Consider the following 22,847-nt stretch of genomic DNA (forward strand, 5'->3'; position numbering starts at 1 on the left):
TCTTGTTTCCAGATGGATATTTTTCGCAGGCTAAAAGGAGAAAAAATATCCTTTGTCATTCTCCACAATAATACACTTTGTACTTTTTGAATTATGCTCTCGACATGCCATTTTTCAAGTATGAAGCAAAAATAAACTCAGCTACAGTACATGGTGCGGTTAATCAGAACTGTTCACATGTTGGACTTTGTTATTTTTGACTGGGAAACCCACTTACTGGTTTTGATGGAATGAGGTTCTTGTCTGCGACATCTGCCTTGTTCTAGTTGCTTTACAATTTCACTGTTTATTATTTCTGGAAGAATCTTGTTTGGTGTTAACATCTTTGGGTGTATTTATTGCACATGGTGGTGGCGTCCATACTGTAAAATGATGGATCACTGGAGCTGAAAGCTGATTACAAGCTTGATTTACTGCAGGGCAGCGCTTAAATCATTCAGCTCAGCCTGGTGTGGGATTGCAACATTTTTCATGTGTAAACAACAGTTGATGGTACATACTTTTCTCAGAACAAAATGCTCAGTATGCCTCATATACTCATAGTTTCCTAATTTGATTTGGATTGTATTATGTTTTTTGCTGTTATTGTCTGTGTTAGGTGAGAAAGTCTACAGGTGTCCACTCTCCAGTGACTACACCGCTGCACAGACTGCCTCCCTCAGTTTCCATCTGGATCGCTACCACTTCCCCCACTGGCAGAACAACAGGGATCTATCCTCGCCACTGCAGCCCACCAGCAGCAGCAGCTCCAGTCCCAACCCCAAGCTCAGACCCAGGTCCAGGGAAGACTGGAGCCCAGTTACAGGTCACTACCTTGCTCTGGAGAGCCACAGTGAAAACACCTTGCTCACCAACAAGCAGTCCGACCTCACTGACAAAGATCCAGTTGTAGACAGCTCTTCATCTGGTCAAACCAGGAAGTCCCAGTATGAGCCTTTAGATTTGTCTGTCAGGCCAGAATCTATTACATCTCACTCAGCCATGTCTCCTGCTGTACTGGTGCAAATGTCTGGCGTTTTTAGTAATGGACTGTCCTCCTCCATCACCCGCCAGCTACAAAGTTACTCCAATGCCACAGCTGAACTCAGTGTGAAACCTGCATATCAGTGTGACCTTTTGGCGCAGGGAACAGCAGAAGAAGAGATGAATACACAGAATGCAGGCTCCACGGGTCACGATGGTGAAGGTGAATTTGAGAAATCCGAGCAAGGGAGGGAGGATGCAAATGATGACGCAGCCAAGTGGAAGATGCTGAAAAACAGTGTCCTCGAGCCAGAGGAGACAGGACAGGCCAACGCTGATTTCCAGGGTCCTGGAGAGAAGCACGATAAGCTGGGACAGTGGGGCAGAGCTGTGGCTGATTCTCCCATCTCTTCTCTTGAGAATTTGACTCCAGGACAGGCCAATCCCCTCCAGCACCAGGGTAGCCTGCTCTCCTTCCTCAGACCCCAGGGGAGCCTGAGCAGCACACCTGCAGGTGCACAAAAAGCCGCCCTGAACGGTGGGGGAAACATGGAGAAAGATGTTGCATCAGGTGAGCATGAGCTTATATATCATATATGTTAAATGGAGCCGTCACTGTTACCAAGATGTTGTCAGTACTGTCTTCAGTTTTGAAAGTATATATTGCCACCTAGTGGACAAAGACTGGTTGTTCCTCATCTTGTTATCTTCTTTCAGATGCTCTGTACAGTTCCATGGCATCTGAATGTCATTATCACAGATGGTTTGATGGGGAATATAACAATATTACAATTGGTTAATTTAATGCTTTATATATGTGGCTGACTGTTTGTTTTGTATGCATGTGTGACATTGTCAGCCACAAGGATGCTGCCATAGAAATCCAAAAGAAGTTTTTGGCAGTATCTCAGCCCTCATCACCTGACAGCGGAAGTGTGAAGAGTGAGTGTGAGTGTGTGAATGAATCATTCCAATTACGAACAACACACTTCCCTTATACTTATAGCACTTATGTTTTTTTTTCCTTGCCAGATCTTATCACTGATCTCAAATAAGGGCTAAAGAAGACACAGGTGTGTGGCACTGATTACCCCTACACTTTAAGGGATGATATAATCTCCTTGTGTGATAGGTTACAAATCGCCCAAGCCAATGGAGCCCACTGATGGAAAGGCTTAAGCTCTTGTGCTGGTGTGATATGCTTGCTGAGTGCAGATTTAATAATGCTGTCTCTCAGGAGAGGGAATCCAACAGCTGGGGTCTTTGATATGCATGTATTATGAGTGCAACATGATACACCTTCCCTCTGATCCCCCTCTTATTCAGAAACTCAATATGTTCATGTGAAAGACAGGAAAGTGCCTGTCAACTCCATTAGGGATTAACATCTGTTCCCTTTCTTTATGATTCTAACAGCAAGATGTAGTTTTCTATTTGATTGTACAGATGGTTATTATAATATGCCGAAAAGCACCCCTCCCCTTCAACTCCTGTCGTAGCTGTCACACTGTTAATTTTTCTTTCTTTCTTTTATTGCATTTAATGCCATTTGGATTAAAAAAAATTGATAGGATTTAGAAAATCTGGCAGTTTTGATTTGCCTGTGAGCAAACCTCATGTTACAAATTCCTTCAAAAATATAAGAACAATGGCAGCAATCAATCAACCATCTCTTTTCCAAAGAAGCAGCATATCATAGCCACAGCTTTTTTTGGGGGGGGCGGGGGGGTTTCAGCAATCTCATCAATGCACTAGTAGCTGCAATGAGTTATTTCAAGCATCCCTTGCCTTTTGTTTGCTGTAGTTTGATCATCCATATTTTTTTTCTCTCCCTGAGGAAGTAGATGTCAAAGACACAATAAACACCTGTCAGTCAAACGGGACACTGAGATGGGTAGCTGACATTGAGAGTCCGTTGAGTGTCCTCTAAAACTGAGCTAAGCAGGTGGCCCAGCAGCCTGTCCTGTCTGCAGTGCTGACCAGGTGGCTTTGTCATGGGGCTGTCTCCTGTTGCCCCCATCCTCTCCATACTGTATGGCACGTCGAGTGGCATGGTGACATATTGCCGGGCAGTTTGGACATGGAGTGATGTGTTTGTGATGACAGTTCAGGTCGGCTCCAATGTGCCAGCAGTGGTAATTGGCCAGATGGTGACCTCTGGTTGAACCTGTCTGCATGCTCATTAGTCTCACTGAGCCTTCCCTTGTGTTTTAAACAGCATCTCTCTTCACTGCACTGCTTTGATGAAACCACTAGATGGCAACATTTACCACTCTAAGATGCTGTGAAGCTTATAAATGTCTGCACCAGGTATTACGGCATGTATTCATATTTCATAGACACAATTAGGACAACTATGTGTGATAGTAGAGTCATGTAGCACCATGAGGTTTAGAGGATTATCTAACTTTAAACCAGTTAACCAGTTAACTAAACCATTATGATCTGACATGAGATCAGGCCTCTCAGACGTATGAGAACAAGTGAATATGAGAAGATCCATAAAGAAAGGATTATGAATGAAAGAACACGGATGACAGAGAGAAAGAAAAGGCACTGATTTGAAAGGTTGAAAGGGGTGAGTCATTATCTCATTGTCTGACCTCTGTATACCCTCCGCGGAGAGGGTGACAAGAGAGCGAGAGAAAAGGGAGAGAAAAGGAGAGAGAGAAAGATCACCATAGATGGAGATGGATGGAGCGACAGCGAGGTGAAAGAGGAGCAGTAGTGCGGATGTCTCCATGAGCAGATGTCGTTTGAGGGCAGCGAGAGGGCAGCGCGGCCTGCCTTTGTGCCGTGCTTCTCCCCATAGAGATAATGAAGGGTGGAGCACTGGGAAGGATGTGCAGTCATCACTCACTGTCTGTGTGCCATCAGAGCTCAGCCCTGTGTCATCCGTCACCATTCAGCTCCTCTGGCCCCCGTCGGCCCTGCCACTGTCATCATGGTCATTATCTCACATAACACACTCTCACCGCACACACACGCACACACAAACACACATGAATGCATGCATGCAGGTGCAAACATATAAATGGGTACAACTTCACACAAATATGCAAATATGCAATATATGAGTGTCAATGCCAATAACAGAAGAAAACTTTAGAAATACAAACAAAAGAAGCCAAAGTTCTCAGTTTTAACTGTTGACTAAACACAAACTGTTCAAGAACAAGAAACAAAAGCATAAAATTGGCAAAGTTGTGATTTAAATAAGTAAATATCTAACTAAAGAATACATAACTACTACAAGTCAGTGTAGACGTTTAATGCCAACTTTTAGTAGCAATGGACACCCTATTATTGCAAGTTTGCAAAAGGAACAGTTTGACATTTTTGGAAATCCGCTTATGCTATTCTCTATGTATGTCCGTAAATATGAAGCTACAGCCAGTTGTCTTAGCGTAGCACCGTGACTGGAAACTGGAGGGGGAAATAGCTAGCTTGGCTCTGTCCAAAGGTTAGAAATCCACCTACCAGCTCCTCTAAAACTCCCTTGACACATGACATTTTGTTTGTTTATTTCGTACAAAATAGAAGTGTAAAAGAGCAAAAAGTTGTGATTTTGAAGGGAGTTACGTGTATAAGTCTGAGGTAAACATAAGTTTTAAATGATCATTCAGGTTTTCAACAAACCCTCGGGTTAGTTAAACTTTTTTTCTGTTTTACTGGCAAATAAAGTGGTCAAGTCTGATCATATGATCATCTCTCTTGCCCTGTCTGGCTTTGTTGTAGTAATGTCAACGGGTTCCCAGATCTCAGCCATTATTTGGTAGTAAGAGTGTTATTATAACAAACATAACAATGGCTTAAACTACTGAAAGATGATCAAAGTTGTTGTAAATTGGAATTAACCTTTAATACAGTCCAAGGTCAGTACTCTACAGAGTCAAAGTCAGTAATCACTCATTCTGTTTTTCTTTTACTATTGGCATATCATCTATGTTTCTTTCAACACCACACAATCCCTCCCCTCTCATTTCCTGTCCAGCCTATTTGTGCATCCGTGCATGTGTACTTGTATAGGTGTGCATGTACTCTGTGTGTATGTGTGCAAGTGTGCGGCTGGTTTGAAGCTGTGGCTAGAGCAGCCTATGAATGGAGGATCATGTGGTGAAGAGATGGATGGCTCTGAGCCCACTGCTGTCTCCTCTAATTGTAAAATATTAGTTACATTAGACTCTGGCCTGTGATTAATGGAACTTATTTGGAGGTTGCCCTCTCTTGGACCTCCCCTCTCCTCTGGTGGGAGGAAGAAAGAACGGCAGACCCAGGAAGGAGAGAAAGAAAGGCGATAGAGAGGCAGTGAAGGGAAGACAAGCAGGGCAACAACTGCCTGATGTAGACGCGAGACCTTTTGGCTTATTATTAACTGACTTTATGAAAGCATAATAGGCTACAGGGTTGTTCACATCATCTGACTGCATTTGCAAGATTTTAACAAGATTGAGGGAAATCTGTTCCGTCACTCAAGTCACAGTAGATGTGTGAAATTTGGGAAAGTGAGGTGACAGTTTTACAGTTCTGTATGTGCAAGACTGCAACTTTAAAAACTTTAATTTTAAAAGGAAGCAGCATTAAAGTTTCAACAAGTGACTTTAAGACATACACTGAATCAGAGCGTTTTTTTTTTTCCTTTTGCTGTCCACCCCCATTTCCTGTTTTTCCACTGTCATTGATTGAGGCTCGGATAAGTTGAAGTGAGTCAGGTGGAGTTGAACACACGCCACAAACTGCTCTGTGTACCTGGATTTTGACAAAGCTTTTCTTTTACTATTGTTCCTTCCAGACAGCTCCCCCCTCCTCCCCGTCATGCACATACACACAAACACACAAAACCCTCTGTGCCATTCTGATGATATTCAGATGTGTCAGGCCTTATCCTCTCGCTGACTAGTGTGTGAATATGTGTGTGTGTGTGTGTCCTTTACGGCCATCAGGTTATTATACACCAACAGATGGAGCATTACCTTTTATTGCTCACACCTTCTGTGAATTTTCCCACTTCCCCCCCCAAAAAACACCTTTTTTATGTAGATGTGAAAGTGAGCGTTCAGCTCCGTGCAGCTGTCTCGGCTCTGATGAGGAGCATGATAGAGAGGAAGAGGCGAGGGCGGGGTGAAAAGGCTGAGACAGCCCTCAGTTTTTGGGAAGTGATGTCAAATGACATCAGCACATAATGGTTTACTGTAACTATGAATCACAGAAAAACACATTGAAGTGTTAGACAGAGGGGAAAAGAGAAAGTCATTATATGAGGTAACATCTCAAAAATAGCACGGCAGTGAACAAGGACACATGGCTGTCTAGGTAGAAAGGTAAATGAGTCACCCAGTGCAGTTTTGGTTTTGATCTTAGCAACACCTTAAGGCTTTGGTGTCATACTGATTTTTTTTATTAAGGTCAGATAAACTTCTGGAAGCTATTAACGTTTTGCTTTGTTGTTTGTATCTTAAAGGTACACTGTGTGCTGTGTCATGTAGGTTCACAGCGTTTGTAGTGGAGTTATGTAGCGGCCGCTAAAGAGGGGGACAGACAGGAAGTTTTGGCATGCCTTGCCTCCCAGCTGCAGACGTCTGTCATTCCTCAACTCAACACTTGTGCGTGTGTTTATTTGTCTGTGTGTGTGTGTGTGTGTGTGTATGTGTGTGCGTGTATTTGTGTTGTGAGCAGGAAATATGTTACAATGAATTAGAACTTGCTGCCCTTTTTTGTAAAAACCAGTCAGCCTATGATTTGTCACAGTGTTTTGGTAAAGTTGTGGTGTTATAAAGTGCTAATCATTTTTTTAAACATTTTTCTACAAAACCACAGTGACTGTGGCACGCCATAACTAATCAGAAACTTGCTTGAACCCCATTGAAACGTGTAAACTCTAAATGTAAGTGTGGTCTTGGTTTCCCCCTCTGGCATGTCAGAGCCTCGGTGTCAAAATTGTATCTTCTCACCTGCCAACATCTGGTCCAGAATACTGGAAAAATGACCTGCCAAAAATTATATTTAGTATCCAGAATTATAACATACATTTCAATCACACCCTGCTCATTTTCACAAAGCTTATATCATAAACAAGAAGCAGTACAGTATGAAATATTCAGAGAAGTTTTGTCTAGAGCCAGATCCACTGGTTTGCTTTGATTTGATTGGCTCACAAAGTAGAGTTGGGACAAGGTTTGAGTGCAAGCAAGCAGTATAAACTGTCAAATGATATAATCTCAAAAGTCATCCAATGGAAGCTGATGCTCAATGATTTACTTTTGACTTATATTGCTACATTTGGCAGAGCCTGCAGAGGTTAAATTACTACAAACTATATCAGCATTTGTGTTAAGTTTGGCTTCTCAATTTGGATTTCTGTTTTTCTTTTTCTTTTCCAGCTCGAAAGCCATTCCAGTGCAGATACTGCCCCTACAGCGCCTCCCAGAAGGGCAACCTGAAGACCCATGTCCTCTGTGTCCACCGTAAGCCCTTTGACAACAGCCTCTACCCAGACCGCCGCCTCCGGCGCTCACACACACCCCAGAGGCCTTCAAGATTGCCCCCGAGCATCACGGGAGACAATCGTGCGCCAGGGAGGGACCAGATCGGCATGACATCGCTCTGTGGGACTTGATGTTGTCATGGCAACAACAGATACAGACAGTTATTATTATTATTTTAGCGTCACCTCGGAGGGGTTAGGATGATTGAGATTGTTTAAAAAAAAAAGTTAACAATAAACCTTGATGTACATTCCAGTGTTTACTTGAAGAGCCACAGTATGTATTTATCTGTAGCAATGAAGCTGCCTATAATAATAAAGTCCATTGTGATGTGAAAGTGTAGAAAGGGTATTTTAGAGCCGTCCATTTTGTCAAAAGTGTCCAAACAATTTACTTGTGTTTACATGCATCTATCAGTTCAACACTTGTCTGATAGGGAGAATGTACCGTGCCTGCCCGAAGCTCTTGTTCTTTCATCCAGTAAATACCCTGTGTTACATTTTTGTAAATATCGCTCGATTTCCCTTCCAGTCCAGAAGTCTTGTCTATCTGTCAGGATATGGTGCCAGATGTTCGGGCTGTAATCGCGGCAGATGTAATGAAGTAGAATGTTGCACATCGGAGCTTCCATTTGTTCTGGATTCCACTCCAGGGAGAAAGCCTCTCTCACATATAATTATTGCCCATTAACTCCTATGCTTCATGCCCTCATGCTGGAACAATGCTCAATTAAGAGGAACCAAGGAAATGGAAAAACTGCAGAGATTCATTGATAGTACATTCAAATCCTTTTTTTTCTCTACTTTTTTTGAAATTTTGTTGAACTACTCGAGTGTGTGTGTGATTTGTCCACTAGTGTAAAATAGGCCCAATCAACATGGCTATTGTGTGCCATGCGTGGTAATTTTAGCATGATCCGGGCTGCCTCAGCCTCCCGTGCCAACAGTCTGCCTGTACACCCAGAGATCACCTTGGGCAGCTGTGTGCCTGTTCAGCCGGGCCCTTGTAGCCACAGCGATGTGACTTTGACTGACAGTCAACCTGACAACTCCATTCATGCGCCACCTGCTAGCTGTCAATCAGGGCGGCCATCCTGGGGCTATTGACGGAGCTGTCAGCCTGTGTGAGATGTGTCTGTCAAAGCCCACCCACTCCGCCACTCTGTCTCCCTGCCTGGGCAGTCTGACATTCGTTTGCTGTCCTCCTTCCACCCTTCCCTTCCCTTCCATCTCTTTCTCTTTCTTCCACTCTCTGTCTGTCTCCTGCCTGTTTCCCTTCAGAGACACGGCAGCCCCTTAATCCCCGATCCAATCACAGATTCTTTGGGTACACATTTGTCATCCTCAAACCCTCTGGTTTTTGGAAAGGAGTGCTTTGCAAACACTTCTGCAGGTGACTTGGGCCTGATATACATGTGGTTTTTATCACAGCTTCTTGTATTTGTTCGTACCCCGTCAGCCCTTAATGCCACTGTCACCAATCCTTTTTCTCCTCTTTTTTTCCTGCAAGCTTCTCTCTCTGCCTTCTTCCTCCTCCTCTGCTCAGTCACCCTTCATCTCTCTACCTGACAGGTGACAAGGTCTGGGCCTCCAGCTGACTGGCTAATCGGAGGCCTGTCATTTCTGTCAATACTTCCAGAGCCATGCCAAGCCAGATCAGACCAGACCAGACCATCTTCTCAGTTGACCAAGGGCACAGAGTTTTGCGGGTAGAGGAAGAAATGCTTCAAAAACTCAAAGCTTTAGAGAAATTCTGTCACTTGTACCCCTCCAACAGCCCTCTGGATATGGATCATCCCTAAGGCCTCATCCTGTCAAACCTCCTAATTAAGCGCAGTTTCCCTTAAAGCAGGGCCCTTTAATTAATGCTGGAGAAGTTTGTTAATTACCTCTAATGGTGATGAATGTTTTAGTTAACGTCTCACTACCATAGTCAATGTCATACTCAGGCTTTTTGCTGCTTTGTAAGGGCTCATCTTTCCAGTGTGCAGCCCTGTTCTTTCATAATTTGCAGTGTTTTTTATTTGCTCAAGGACTCATCGTATCATCAAATACAGCTTTATCTACAAAGGCAGTTCGCATGTTATCAAGTTCTGCCTTCGCAACCTGATTGGCCTCACAGACAAGTGAAATACAGAAATTCCTGTATTTTATCCACTAAGCTTTGGCTCACCTTGACCTTTTGCTTAGAATGACATCCTGTTTACCTGCAGTAAATCAATCCTCATTCTCTGACACCTATAAATAACCCTTCTCTGGAGAAAAGGCAGGCATGCCATGTCACAGACTGTCAATGTGGGGTTTATCTTTGTCTAAGATCAGAATTTTTTCATTTTTAATTGGTGTCACGTGAAATTTTGATTTGAAAGTAAACTTTTGACAGGCTAATTGGCTACAAATATTGTTCTGTCCAACAAGTCTTTCTATCATTTGTTTTTCTTTATGTCCATCATAAAAATGATCACCAGCTTCTTCATTTTACCTTCTCGTCACTCTCATCCCCTCATCCTTATCCCCTCATCATTATCACTATTTACAGTTGCTTATCTGCAGTCCATGTTTGAGGTCTCTTTCACAGCCTCATTGAGAGAGGCGGGCATGTTCAGCTAATCAGCCTGAATAAGTAAAGGAAACAGTTTGACAGGCCAGGTAATGAGAAGTAATGAATCACTAATCACAGTCTCTTACAACCCTTGGAGCACAGATGAAAAATTAAAGGTAATTAGCTTGCACAGTTGTGAAAACAATATTTAAGACTGTTGGCATCACATGGCACAGACTTAACAGATTTTCTTCGCCGACAACATACATCAACACCGCACTGAAGTCCTAATATCAAGCTGTTATTGGAAAAGCTTTCTCGATGTAATTTTAGTGACTGATCTGATCAGGGTATACAAGTCTCCCTTTTTTCTCTCACAGGCAATCTTGCCAAAACGCAAGCATGAAAAATGTTTTGCTTTTTTTTTTTTTTTCCCTTAGGATTTTCGCTACTGAGGAAAAGAAGGAACATGCCAGCAACATGCCTCTGAGACTCAGCTTGGGTAAAAGTAATACTGGGGAACACACACACTCACACACATATATAGAAAGTAAGGCAATTAAGAAACATGTGGTCAGAGCTGCGAACCCTTTGCAGCTCTCCATGGCTCCTGTGCTTGACAGCAGAGTGAGGGATGCTTTGACAGAGCCCGTGTTTGACAAGTCTGCGTGAGACTCAAAGTACAGGATCCAGACATGGCCTGTCAGTCAAAGCCGGCACATCTCCCAGCTGAGACGTGCCAGTTTAGTCACAGTTACAAAGGAACTAATATGCGTTAACTGGAGCAAGGCACACATATGGGCCCGGTAGAGCCCTGTGTCCCGAGGCTGGGATTGAACGGATGCCAAAGAACATAAGCCCAAGATATAAAAAGAATTACAAGGGGACAAATAAAACACGGGGATTATGTCAGTGTGAGAAATGGAGGTGTTGTAATTCTGCATGTGTGCCGGCTCGCCTCTCCTGTTTCAGCATCCAGGGCCTTTGGGCTGTAGCCCCGCAGTCCTGCACCTGTGCTCTGACGATCCAGGAGCTTTAGAGGCAGTTATACTGTATGTGTCAGAGAGGGGGAAAAACAGAGACAGAGGGAGAGTTGGAGGAGAGAACTGGGACAGGACAGACTGATTGGGGCAGCAATCAGGACCCAGAATGCTGTATCTGCCAAATCAACTGCCATGTTTGAGTTTTAGGCGTACATGCAGGAGAGTAACTCTCCCCTCATATCATATAATACACATGTTCAGTTAAATACCAGCGACAGGAAGTGACTAGATTTAAGCCCACAGCTACTCCTCTGCTCAGCCGTTTGTGTCGTGTTATTGCCCAAAGTTCATTTGAGTTTCTCTCTCTTTTTTTCTCTCCCTCTCTCCTCTTTCTGCTGAAAAGACCTGTCTCACATAACAAACAATTGCACCAAACTCCATTAAAATCACTTCATGGGGATGTGATAGTGCCTCAAGTTAAAGGCTATAATTGAAAAGCATTTGACAAACCACGCACCGAAAAGCGACAATAGACAAGCTGTGATTCTCACTTGAGTTATTCAGTGGAAATGATTATCATCATTTCATTCTGTGCCCTACACAACTTGGTTGAATAGTACCTCTCTAAAACAGTGATTCTCTGATTTGTTCATGCTAACAATCTTCAGATGGATACATGCCCAGATAATGATTTTCGTTTTCACTACATTCCTCAGTATATAATAGCCACTGGAACCAATACACAGTTTTCTACTTAACTATCTAATGAAATAAAAGCTAAAATGAGCTACTTTGACATTTTTTTTTTGATCAAATGACACCTAAACAGGACTTCCTGACTGCCTCTTTGACAACTTACTGTTCTCCAACCTGCACTGAAGCGCAGTGTAACCAGTCAAACCTCAAGAAGTGGAGAGTCTCCCTGGGAAGATGCTCCCGTCCATTGATTTGAAGTGACAGCCACATCCTTGACAAACACACCTGTCATTGTTCAAGTCACATCACATTTTCAGTTTCATAGACAGGAGGCAGTAGAGGTGTGCAGGTGTGTGTGTGTATGTGTGTGTTCATGCACATGTAAGCATGACTTCCCATAAGAAAGTTTTTCCATCCTTTCTTTGTTTTTCTTTTGTTTTTTTGTGGGCAGATACGTTCACTCTGCTCCAGCTGTTATACAGAAACACAGCCAGATTCTTTCATTGGCTTCTTCAGCCGATGTTTATGAAACAAGACATCTGGGGTATTTATTTTCAAACATGCGTCAGAAATGGATTTAATGTGCCAGAACCTGCTGACCATCACTCTGTGTGGATAAGTTAGTGTCGCTGGGCTGGTCAGAGAATCCTCTTCTCTGTGTGTACGTGTGTGTGTGTGTGTCTGCAGTGGTGTGGCAAGTTTTGGGGGTGGGGGGGTGGGAGGAGGCTGGTTATGGGGACTGAGGGAGGGGGAGGGTGATGAGCTGCTGCAATAATAAGCAGATTTTAATGATTTACTATAAATCAGCAGCCGAGGCCTCTGCTTGGGGAGACTGAGGGGGATGACAGCTCCTGACTCACACACCTCGCAAATGCCTTGCTGATGATGTGTGCGCGCTTCAGATCATCAATCACTGAGCGCATAAACACTCTCACACACACACACACATACCACACTTTTACAAAAACATGCTTTCAACACACGTACGCAGGTGCACAGGCACACGCGCACACACACACACACATGTGCAGCAACACACATGTTTCTTGTCTCTAATGTCTCCTCTGCTGTGGCAGGGGACAAATCAATCACGGGGTACAGAAGTTCAAGGGGGTAAGAGATTGTCTGGTCCGTTTTTCCCTATGCTATTGATCCCATTTTACTGGCATCATCGCCAAGCTGTCTCACAAACCCCGAGACGGCGATGGATTGAAAGTGGATGATTGAGAGAGGAGGTAGGGTGACATTCACTGTAATCTCAGCCCCCACCCACACCTCCACCCCACCCCGCCCTCCTCCTAACAAGCAGACAAATCCAATGACATTGAAAGTTAGCATTGTACCAGGAGTTTTTAGAGCAGATAGAATCGGGCCTATCAGTTTAAATCTGTGCTATCTGGCTCTGAAGGAAAAGCACTTGGCAGCGATTAACAGTACTTTTTTTTGTTTTCCTGTCTCTTTGCATTCCTACTCCAGCCGTTATACTGTACGTCTGACTGTCTGAAGGTATTGTGCCATCTCCTGTTCCCTGAATTTGATGAAAAAGACATTGGAGAAAACAACTCCTGACAGCACATCCCAGAGTGTGTGGGAGACGAACAAGAGTGACACAGAACATTTCTCTGAAATTTCAAAATGGGGCTCATGTGGAAAATATTGATGCATGCTCAATTTCCTCTTAAGTACTTGCAGTGTTTCTTATCTCCTGTGTATAAACAAATGAGGGAATTTTCCCAGTAAATGATGGAGAGCCGTCTGGTTCGTGAATGTGCATGGAGCAATGAAAGCAACACTGTTGAAGGCGTCAGAGGGATCACAAGATAAACATATTGCTAACAGATTTCCCAAGATAAAACTGTTTCTGCTGAATCCTGGGATGTTTTTATGACGTTGTCTTCCTGTGTACTATTGATTCCCACTGATCAAATGATGCATTTTAAGAGAAATAAACAATGTGGTCCAAATATTTCAGTGTTTCAAATTTTATACCCTCTCTAATGTCCTTCCAAAGAATTAAGGATGTATTTACAGTAAAGATAAATGTCTATTCTATTTATAGGAGCTGTTTCCTTCGGCTTCATCAGCGAGTTCATTTTGTAATGATAATTAAAATCATTCACCCTACACCACTAAATTACACCAAAGTGAAGATATACAGTAGTTCATATCATTCAGCACCCAATTTTACAATATAAAGCCATAATGACAATATAGCTCAAATTATTTACCTTCAGTATCACAATGCAAACTTCAAGCAATGATGAAGCTCAAATCATTCACCGCACTATTAGTATCAGTATATCACCGTCAGGCTGTTTATCACATTATATCTACATTATGATGATGCACAAGTTTAATTACAGATAGATGGATGCTTCATTCATCTTTCCTGTTGCTGACGTCTTGATTAAAATGTTTAAAGGATTATCTATGGGACTCCTATTTGTGTCCTTGTGTTTGTCTTTTCAACTTTCATCCACTCGCCTGATTTATTCCCCTTGTCTATAAATAAGTAGACAGGGTCCATGTGATGGATTAGTCTGTTGACATTGTACCAACTGCAGGTAAACAATTACTATTCATGCTTCATCGTCGCAGAATCTATACCAGGATACTGCCACTTAGCAAGGGACAAAAGGTTAGATTCCAAGCTATTGTTCTGCATTTGATCAAAATGTCATTTGTTTCATATTCCACTGCAATAACAGAAATTTTGAAGTTTCAAGAGATGTAAAATATTGAAATGAGCCTCTCCAGAGCTGATTTTTTAAAATGGAATTTGTTGAGTCTCTTAATCAAAGGCAGGCCTGTTTTTTACATCAGTGCAGTACGGTCAGTGTCTGTGGACTATGAGTATCCCTTTACGTCGTGAAACCCACACTAGTTTATGACCACATCCAGACACTCAACATACGTCATTCATTGTTTATTCAGAATCCAGCATTGCTCCAACCCCTCAGCCCCTGTGGGCTGGATCAGTCCACGGTCATTATGCTGATATGAGCAGTGAGTCACAGAGAAAAGAAAGAGTGGGTTAAATCTATGTATATGTGTGTGTGTGTGTGTGTGTGTGTGTGTCTGTGTGTGATTATATGTAGTATGCCTACATCTGTCAGAGTGTGATTACAGTGTTAGGAGTTCATGAAACAGCCTCTGTATCAACAATTATTCATGTCCCTTAGGCCATAAGAGTGAAAGGCCTTTTTCAGACAAGACTGTGGAAAAGAGGATTAGGGAGAATACTATGAAGATGTGTGGCAGAGGAAAAACATGTTGTACAATACCAGCTTTCAAGCGTTATTCAACCAGTCTTTTCTCTCAAAGATGATTTGTTTGCTCAATCAGATTTGACTAGTTTGCTATTGTTTTCTTTTGTTTTAACTGTGAAAATGAAATGAAAACATTATTATTCATAATAAGTAAGAACCAGTGAGTTTTTGAGCGGTCAAGCAAACATAATGACACAACATAATTTAGAGCAGCACCAAACACCTGTGATTGTTCTTAAAGGATAATTCACAATGTGGGTCTCATTTGCATTGTTTTGGCCACCAGTTCTACAGGTTTAATCTATCAGTTAAAACAGTGCACTCACCAAAGTTATTGCTGAAATCTGGGAACATGGCAACAGTAATAAGAATAAAATATGGTAGCAAGTGAAATTTTTTCAGCCAGATTATCTAAACTACTTTTTTGGAGATAAAATTGAAGGTGAGGGCACCCAAAATTTTGGTAATAAGCATTTCAAAGGAAAACTGTGTGTGCACAACTGCAGTAAGTACAGTATGTTAAAGTTTGGTTGATAATTTTACAATTCATCTTCATATTCTCTTCCAAATACAGTGCATTTGGCTAACCTGAGAGTATGTTTAAAACCTGTCACAGTGTCTGACTGCTTGTATTTCCTTGGCTAGTACGATGTTACTGTTAACTGATTGTCTGAGCTATAAATATAAGATCTAAATTATATTACACTGGAATTATCCTTTAAATCCACTATTTATATTATTGACACAAATTAAAATTCCTCCAAAACACGATTTCTCAAATTTACAGTGTCGAGAGAGCTAAAAACAGTGTCGGATGGTTTCATTAACACTGACCAGTAAACCAAAATCAGAAATCTAAAGCAAGCAGAAACAATGTGATAACAGGTCACATGAAAGAGAGGCATTGATGTGGTTAAGGCAGGTGTTTATGTGGGGACACATTAACAGACAGTGACAGCAGCAGGCTGCTGTTTGGTCTCAGCGGTGATGGAGGGACAAAGCTGTGGCCCGTGGTTCATCGGCTGAGACATTACTGGGCCATTTCTGTCTTAGGCGGCGTGATGCCTTGTCACCTGACACTGGGCTGCTTTGACAAGCTGTAGCACCTTGCTGAAGTGTTCTGGAGACCTCGTGTACACACACCATCAATTTCTCTTACTCATGTTTTCTCAATGACTTTGCCTCATGTAGAGTGTGTCACTGAGAGTGTGTGTGTATCATGGAAAATTACACTTTTGTAAAATAATTGAGCCACGGAGGGGGAATGGAAGGAGGGGAGCATTGTAATTGCAGATATCAATGATTTTCATATTAGAATGTGAAATATTAACTGTAAAAAACATTTCATGTGGAGACATTTTGATATGTTACAATAGGTAAAATGATAAAAAAATAATGATGGCCGAATTCCATTTAACAGCTTCAGTTTCAAGGTCCTGCATTGTTCATGCTGGCTCACTGTCACACTGTCGTGGCTTTCTGGCACACTTGAACAGAACAGAGCCATCATTAATGTCATCAGTAACACCTGTGCTTTTATTGCTAAGTCAAAATACCTGCTGTAAAAATGGCCTATTTTTAATGATCACATGTATGATCTAATTTTATTAAGAATACAAAGACTTTCAGTTTTTCAACTCCTGATGATTTATAAGGGGTACACGAAATAAAAATGAACACCTGACAATATTATAGCCTGAATATAAATACTGCCACTATGAATATTATGTTCATAGAGCCTCTGCTTCAACTCTGTAGTCATTTCTGAAACAGCACTTTGTGATGTTGTGTTAGATTTAGCCATATTTTCCAGTTGCTGCCTCTATGAGGCTATATTGAGAATCAATCAGCATTATGGGAATGGTAACTCTAGAGGTCCCTGGTATGATTTTTAAGATAAAGCTTCATTTTATTATTTGAATTTGCATGCAGTATTTTAACCTTTTACCACCTAATTAGTATTATATATTGTAGAACTTACACAGACTTCTTTCACCATGAAAAGTTACATGAGTTTCTCATCGTAATGGTAACAATGTTGTGAAAGTAGTCTAGATATATTGTATGTAGGACAGACTATACAATTGAAACTTTAAAAATATGGTGTTCACAGGGGGCTAAGTCTTAAAGGAATAATAAAACATTTTTCAGTGTAAATGAGAAGATACCGCTCTCAAACCTGTCTATTAAATATGAAGCTACAACCAGGAGACTATCTTAGCCTAGCATAAAGACTACTAGCTAGCTAGTTAGCAAATCTAGCTAGTCTGGATCTGACCAAAAGGTAAAAATCCACCCACCAGCATCTCTAAAGCTCACTAATTTACACATTATGCAGAAGTGTTCGAACAAAAAGTTGGGTTTTTTTTTGGGAAGTTATGTGCTACTTTCCTGGAGTTAAGAGTGTCCCCCCCCCCCCCAAAAAAAAAATTTTGTTATATTTATTTAATGGATTAAAACAATGTTCTTTATGAGTAAAACTTCACTATATATGACATTTTCCAGTCGACCATTTATTGTTCAAAAGCTCTCTGTTCTCCATTATTGGTGTACAACATGCTTGCTTGTATATTGGTTGTCAGGATAACATGAAAACAGGATTTGGGAGGCAGCTGCTCATGTTGTAGGCCTTAATATTGATTGAACTGTAGTGGACCATAGGGAAAACATGCAAATTGTCAAAGTGAGCTGTAAACCGCTTTAAGTGGTGTGTTTGCTTTAAACATTAACCTGTAACCGTCTGCTGAATGCATAGTTCAGTGCTTCCAGGTATTGTACACCTGCTTCCTTTCTTTATTATAGATGAATTACAGCATTTAATGTATATCTATTGTTACATTTTATGAGCTTATGAATTCTCTGCGTGTTTTTGTATATCACAGTGCGGTATGAAATGTGTGTGTATGTATCGACACATGTCTATAAACACAATACATTGTCCAGTAAAGTCTCAGAGGGGATCAGTTTCTTACCCCTCCCCTTCCTTCTCCTCTAACCCTCAGGAATGGAAGACATTTCTTGTGAGAACAAACCTTTAATTGTCTGCCCTGTCGACATGTAAAGGAAGTGATGCGTTATATTATATCATCACTCTCCCTGACGTCCCCTGAATGACCCCAGAATCAACGATTCACAGCTAAATGGACCTATTGTTGATCACATTTTAATCTTAACCTTTCAGTCATCAGATGAAATATTTGTGTGACTTTAAAGAAAACAGTCAATTTAAATCACTTCCTGCGTCTATTTAACTGACATTGCAGATACCTGATCGGGATTGACGCGGGCCCCAGTAACCGTCAACTCCTAAGGGCCACGGTCGATGGAGAACATCCACCATACTGGTCGAGCCTTAAACTGTTTCTGCTCTGTCTCTTTTGTTCTTCCCTCTTTGCGGCAGCACCAGAGGGGAGAGCTTAAGAGGGACTGCAGCTGAGTGACAACAGTGACTGAATTACCCTTCACCCCGTGAGGGTGCAAGTTTGGGTCAGTTACTATCGACAAGCCTCTGCCGAGCTGTGGAGTAGCTGGAGGGAAGAAGGGAGGTATTGTTGTCTTTTTTTGTGCTGCTATTATTGGCGTAAATGTTACTGCAGTTAGACAAAACACACAAAACTCCAACTCAGAGCCAAAGGAAGTAAAGTGAGCATACAAATTTCCCCAAACACAATGTCTGCATTAGCCTATTCTCTGGCAGTAGTGGGGAGGCACACATTCTTTCCAGTGACTGACAACTAAATCAGCTGTGGAATTACGATGCTATTGCTCCCTTTGTACATGTTGCCTTACACAAGCTGGGCCCATATTGGATAACTAATTAGGCAAAGAAAGTAAAGTGCGAAATCCTGTATCGCTGAAAGGTTTGAGATGGGGAAAACGGCAATGCATTCTCAGACAAGAGACTATTTGGTGGACCTTATTGATTCCGAGGCAGAGGCAGAGATCAATGAAAAGAAACAGACTGAGACAAAGAGTGGCATTTAAGGGTGGAAAAAGCTGACATTTTCTCCATCACTGTCACAGCTGCGGCCATAAAGCAGCAGCAAATATTAAAACATTTCTCATCTGCGCGGGAGTATTGGCAGCAGAAATTGTTTTCTCCGTGGTGTGATACTCAGGCTGAACTCCCAGTAGGATCCCCGGGGACTGCAGATTGGTGACTGTGACATATCGGCACCAGCATTTACACACACCTGCCACTCATTCCCAAACAGCCCAGGAGCAGGGCTGTAGAGGGCAGATAGCAGCCGAGGAGGCTGTCGGTTGGACTGCTGTCAAGGCGGGTAGGTGTTGTGGAATTCATCACTGATAACACGCTTATGTTTGCAGGCCGCATAGAGTGCTTCTATTAGTCAGCAATGCCCTCGACACTGTATGCTGGTTATGCATATGTAATGAGCATGTGTGTATATGTGTGAATGGCGTTTCTTATCTGTGTCTATGTGCGCTTGTGTTCATGCAGCACCATTAGTGCAGAACACAGACGTGTGTGTAAAATGTAATGTATGTTTATGCGTGCGCACTAACCACATTGTGTGTAATTATGAGTGTGTGTTCTGTCCTTCGAGTGCACTCCCTGAGTCTTGAACTCTGAGTGACACGGGTACTGCAGGGTCATATGTCTATTTGTGGGATAAATGATATTATGCTACACTAAGAGAATTACATAGAGGATGTCCCTTCGAGTCACCAGGTTCAGTGATCAGTCATAGTTACTCTGTGTGTCTCTTTTAAGCCCCCCTATCTGTACTCATCCACTGGTCTGGAACGGGTGTTAAATGGATCCTAGACCACATCCCGTCATTATGAGCTTATGATTTGAGCCTTATGACGGAGAGAGAAGGAGAAGGAGAACAACGCAGAGGGGAAATTCAGAAAAAGAGATCATTGAAAGAATATGACACATTCGTTTTTGCAGTGGTCCTTCTGCACTCTCTTTTTTGGCATCACCTTCCTCCCTTATCCTAACTCTTAATCTCTTCGTCTCATCTCCCTCTTATCATCTTTTCTTTATCGCTCCCTTTCTTGCTCTTTCTTTCAAAAAGCTGCTCTCCCTCCCTAGCTTGCAACTTTTCCTTTACATCCCTCCCTCTCTCACTCCCTGCGCCTTCCTTCGCTCCTCCACTCTCCCTTGGTGGTATTTGATAGCAGTAAAGCAGGAAGCAGGAGAGCAAACAGCAGGTGAACCCACTCTAATACTCAGCTGTGCCATCTGCTGCTGTCACATGACTGTGCTGCACGCCCGCTCTAACGCCATGATGCCCCATCATACCTGACACATCAATCAATCATGACCAAAGAGCAGAAGAGAGAGAGAAAGAAAGAGTGAGAGAGGAAGAGTCTGAATGATAAAAACATCAAGACAACACTGAACACTGTACGTCCTATCAATGAAACCCAGCCAATAATGCACAAATATTATACCTTGTTTAGTAATTTTGGCATCTCCCCTGGAATAACATAGTTAAAAAGGGTTTTATTGACAACACTGATTTGCATGGTTTCCCTAAATTTTGTCAAAATCTTGTTTATGTAAAAGCTGCATACAAAACAAAAGGGAATTTAACAAAATAATGTTGCACCCTTGATTAATTTGTGTAATTTTATGTCCCATAATCCAAATATCCATCAAAATCTGATCTTTAAAGTCTGATTACTGCATGCCTAATGCGACAAATGACGACTGCAAAAACAAAAATTAAACCACAAGACCTCTTATTTCACACACACGCACACACACACACACACACACTCACACACACACATACACACACACACACACACGCACACACACACAAAACAAATGAAAAAACAAAAGAAAGGGAAAACCAACAAAACCTCTGCTTCAACCCAAAGTTCTTGATTGGGTGTGAAGAACACATTCAATTACAGCAACAGTGGCTACAGGAAATGATTTCAGTCAAAACTGTCCCTACCACAATTAAGCTGTGTTAATTATGTATTTCATTAAGTAAGTGGATTAGAAGCAGTGCTGATGAAATCATAACGGGGTTTGCCGGAGGCCAGGCTGCAGAGAACAGACAGGAAACGACTGATATCTCTCCCTCTTACTTACACTTCTCTGTTATACCCTGAAATAACCCTATAAATACTTAACACCTTTGCAGGCCTATCTAGGTTGTCTTCATTCGCACACAATCACCTGGCCCCTCTATCTGCATACCGTTTTTGTGTAGGATCATATAGTGTAACTGTGCCATAGATACTGTTGACATCCACATGCTGTTTGCGAGTCCTCTGGAAACCATCAAGTCTCTCCATTTCATCTAAGCCAGTTCATTACCATTCAGGTGCAAAAAGGAGATAAAGCAAAATGCAGATCGCTCTTTCTGTCTCCCTCCTCTTTCACACCCATACTCTCTCACTCACTCGCATGCACTCTTTCACTCTATCTCTCTCTCTCGTTCTCTGTGTTCTCTGATGTTTTATTTGATATCCCACAATAAAGCCTCTCTTTGAACTGCCATCAATTGTGTATGGATTTTTCCTCTGAGGAGAAACAGAGAGCTGTCTGAAAGGGCTCCAGTCCCGCAGGCTGCCTTCATATTGATGCAGAGGAGTATTGCCATCTTCATTGCTGGATCAATCACTCACGTCACTGTTGTTTTATGGCTGGGGCCACTTCACAGAAAGAAGCCTGACAACATCACCGCAGAGGTTTGCAAAACGATACAGCTCTGATAGTTGAGGAGGGTGGAAGGGGGCGGTGGAGGGCTGCAGGAGGCTTTCAGAGGCAAGAGGGGATGAATTTAGATTCTGTAACTGTCACACACACATGCGCTCGCAGATATCTCTCTTCTCTACAGCTGTGGAAGCCTCTGGTTTATCGCTTGGTGTGGTTAAACAAAAAACACTGAGAGGACCACCGGATGTTGTCAAAGCTTGATCTGATCTGGGTCACCTTGGATGGATGCAAAGTCTCTGCGATATACCTCCACTTCCACTTTCTGTTCAGGTGTTTGCTTTCAGTAGCCTACATTCTGTGTGTGATGCCGAGCTTCCTGATTTATTCTTTTATAACAAGAAAGCCTTAACTTGAAAACAATCTAATGATATGGCTTACTAAAAATAGTGTGGTACCGTCGTCTTTAAAGGGAAGTTCCAGGATTTGTCAACATGGGTGTATCATTTTAACATCTCACCAAAGATTTGGGAAATGCAGATTCAACTTACAGTAATAGAAAGCCTCTCAAACTGTTCTTTGAGTCCAGCCAGAAAGTAGTCCCCTGGAAATTATTGTAGTGGACTGCTTGGCACGACTCCCGCACTAGGTCTCCTATCTCTAGGAACAGCTGTAGATTTCAAGCTGGGGTGTTTTTGATCTGAACTGTTGTGGTAGTCATCCCTTTCAAACACTTTACTACAAACATAATACTCTACTATACTCGTATTCGAGGCAATTTTAAGAGCAATTAGCCACAAGTGTGGTCTTTATCAAAAAATCACTGTAGATCAAAACAGCATGGTGCATACCTGCCTTGTCTTTGAATTTTTGCTCTTTGGAAACCATCTTCTCGTGTTCACCACTACTTTTCTAGCATGTAGACAAACAAAACAGAAAGCGAGCCGCAGCCATAGCCTCACACTAATGTAAACAAACCTGCATGTGACCATGAATACGAATGGACACATGCACATGAATACAGTAGGTAAGTCAGCTGTCAAGTCGATAAGGAAATGTACGTTAGGTCAGACAGAGCGTGTAAATTTTCATCAGAATCAGATTCATTCTTTATTGTCCTCTGTAGAGGAACTTTGCTTTCAAACTCTGCACACAAACACTCAAAAGATGTAACACTCAAAACAGGATATAAACAAACAAGAACATCACAACAACACAAGTCTGTTACAGTGTACCCAGGCTGTTTAAGGCAATGATTGCTGGGGGC

General features: G+C 42.1%; 1 protein-coding gene across 3 annotated transcripts in view; it reads left to right on the forward strand.

Moving 5' to 3' along the window:
* The window catches only part of LOC137182751 (zinc finger protein 536-like), a 28,561-nt gene extending 16,205 nt beyond the window's left edge, over positions 1 to 12,356 (forward strand). The window contains exons 3-6 of one of the 3 annotated variants that reach the window (XR_010928368.1): positions 599 to 1,534; positions 1,823 to 1,905; positions 1,996 to 2,036; positions 7,344 to 7,390. Coding sequence is in view for 2 of the 3 variants with exons in the window: in XM_067589193.1 (XP_067445294.1) it covers positions 599 to 1,534; positions 7,344 to 7,579 (1,172 nt within the window). In the remaining variant the exon portion in view is untranslated. Of the gene's footprint in view, positions 1 to 598; positions 1,535 to 1,822; positions 1,906 to 1,995; positions 2,037 to 7,343 lie in introns of all 3 variants that reach the window. The other 2 variants (XM_067589195.1, XM_067589193.1) reach the window with 2 other exon arrangements.
* Positions 12,357 to 22,847: the final 10,491 nt, after the last annotated feature.

Source organism: Thunnus thynnus, chromosome 5 (genome assembly GCF_963924715.1).
Source record: "Thunnus thynnus chromosome 5, fThuThy2.1, whole genome shotgun sequence".
NCBI lineage: Eukaryota > Metazoa > Chordata > Actinopteri > Scombriformes > Scombridae > Thunnus > Thunnus thynnus.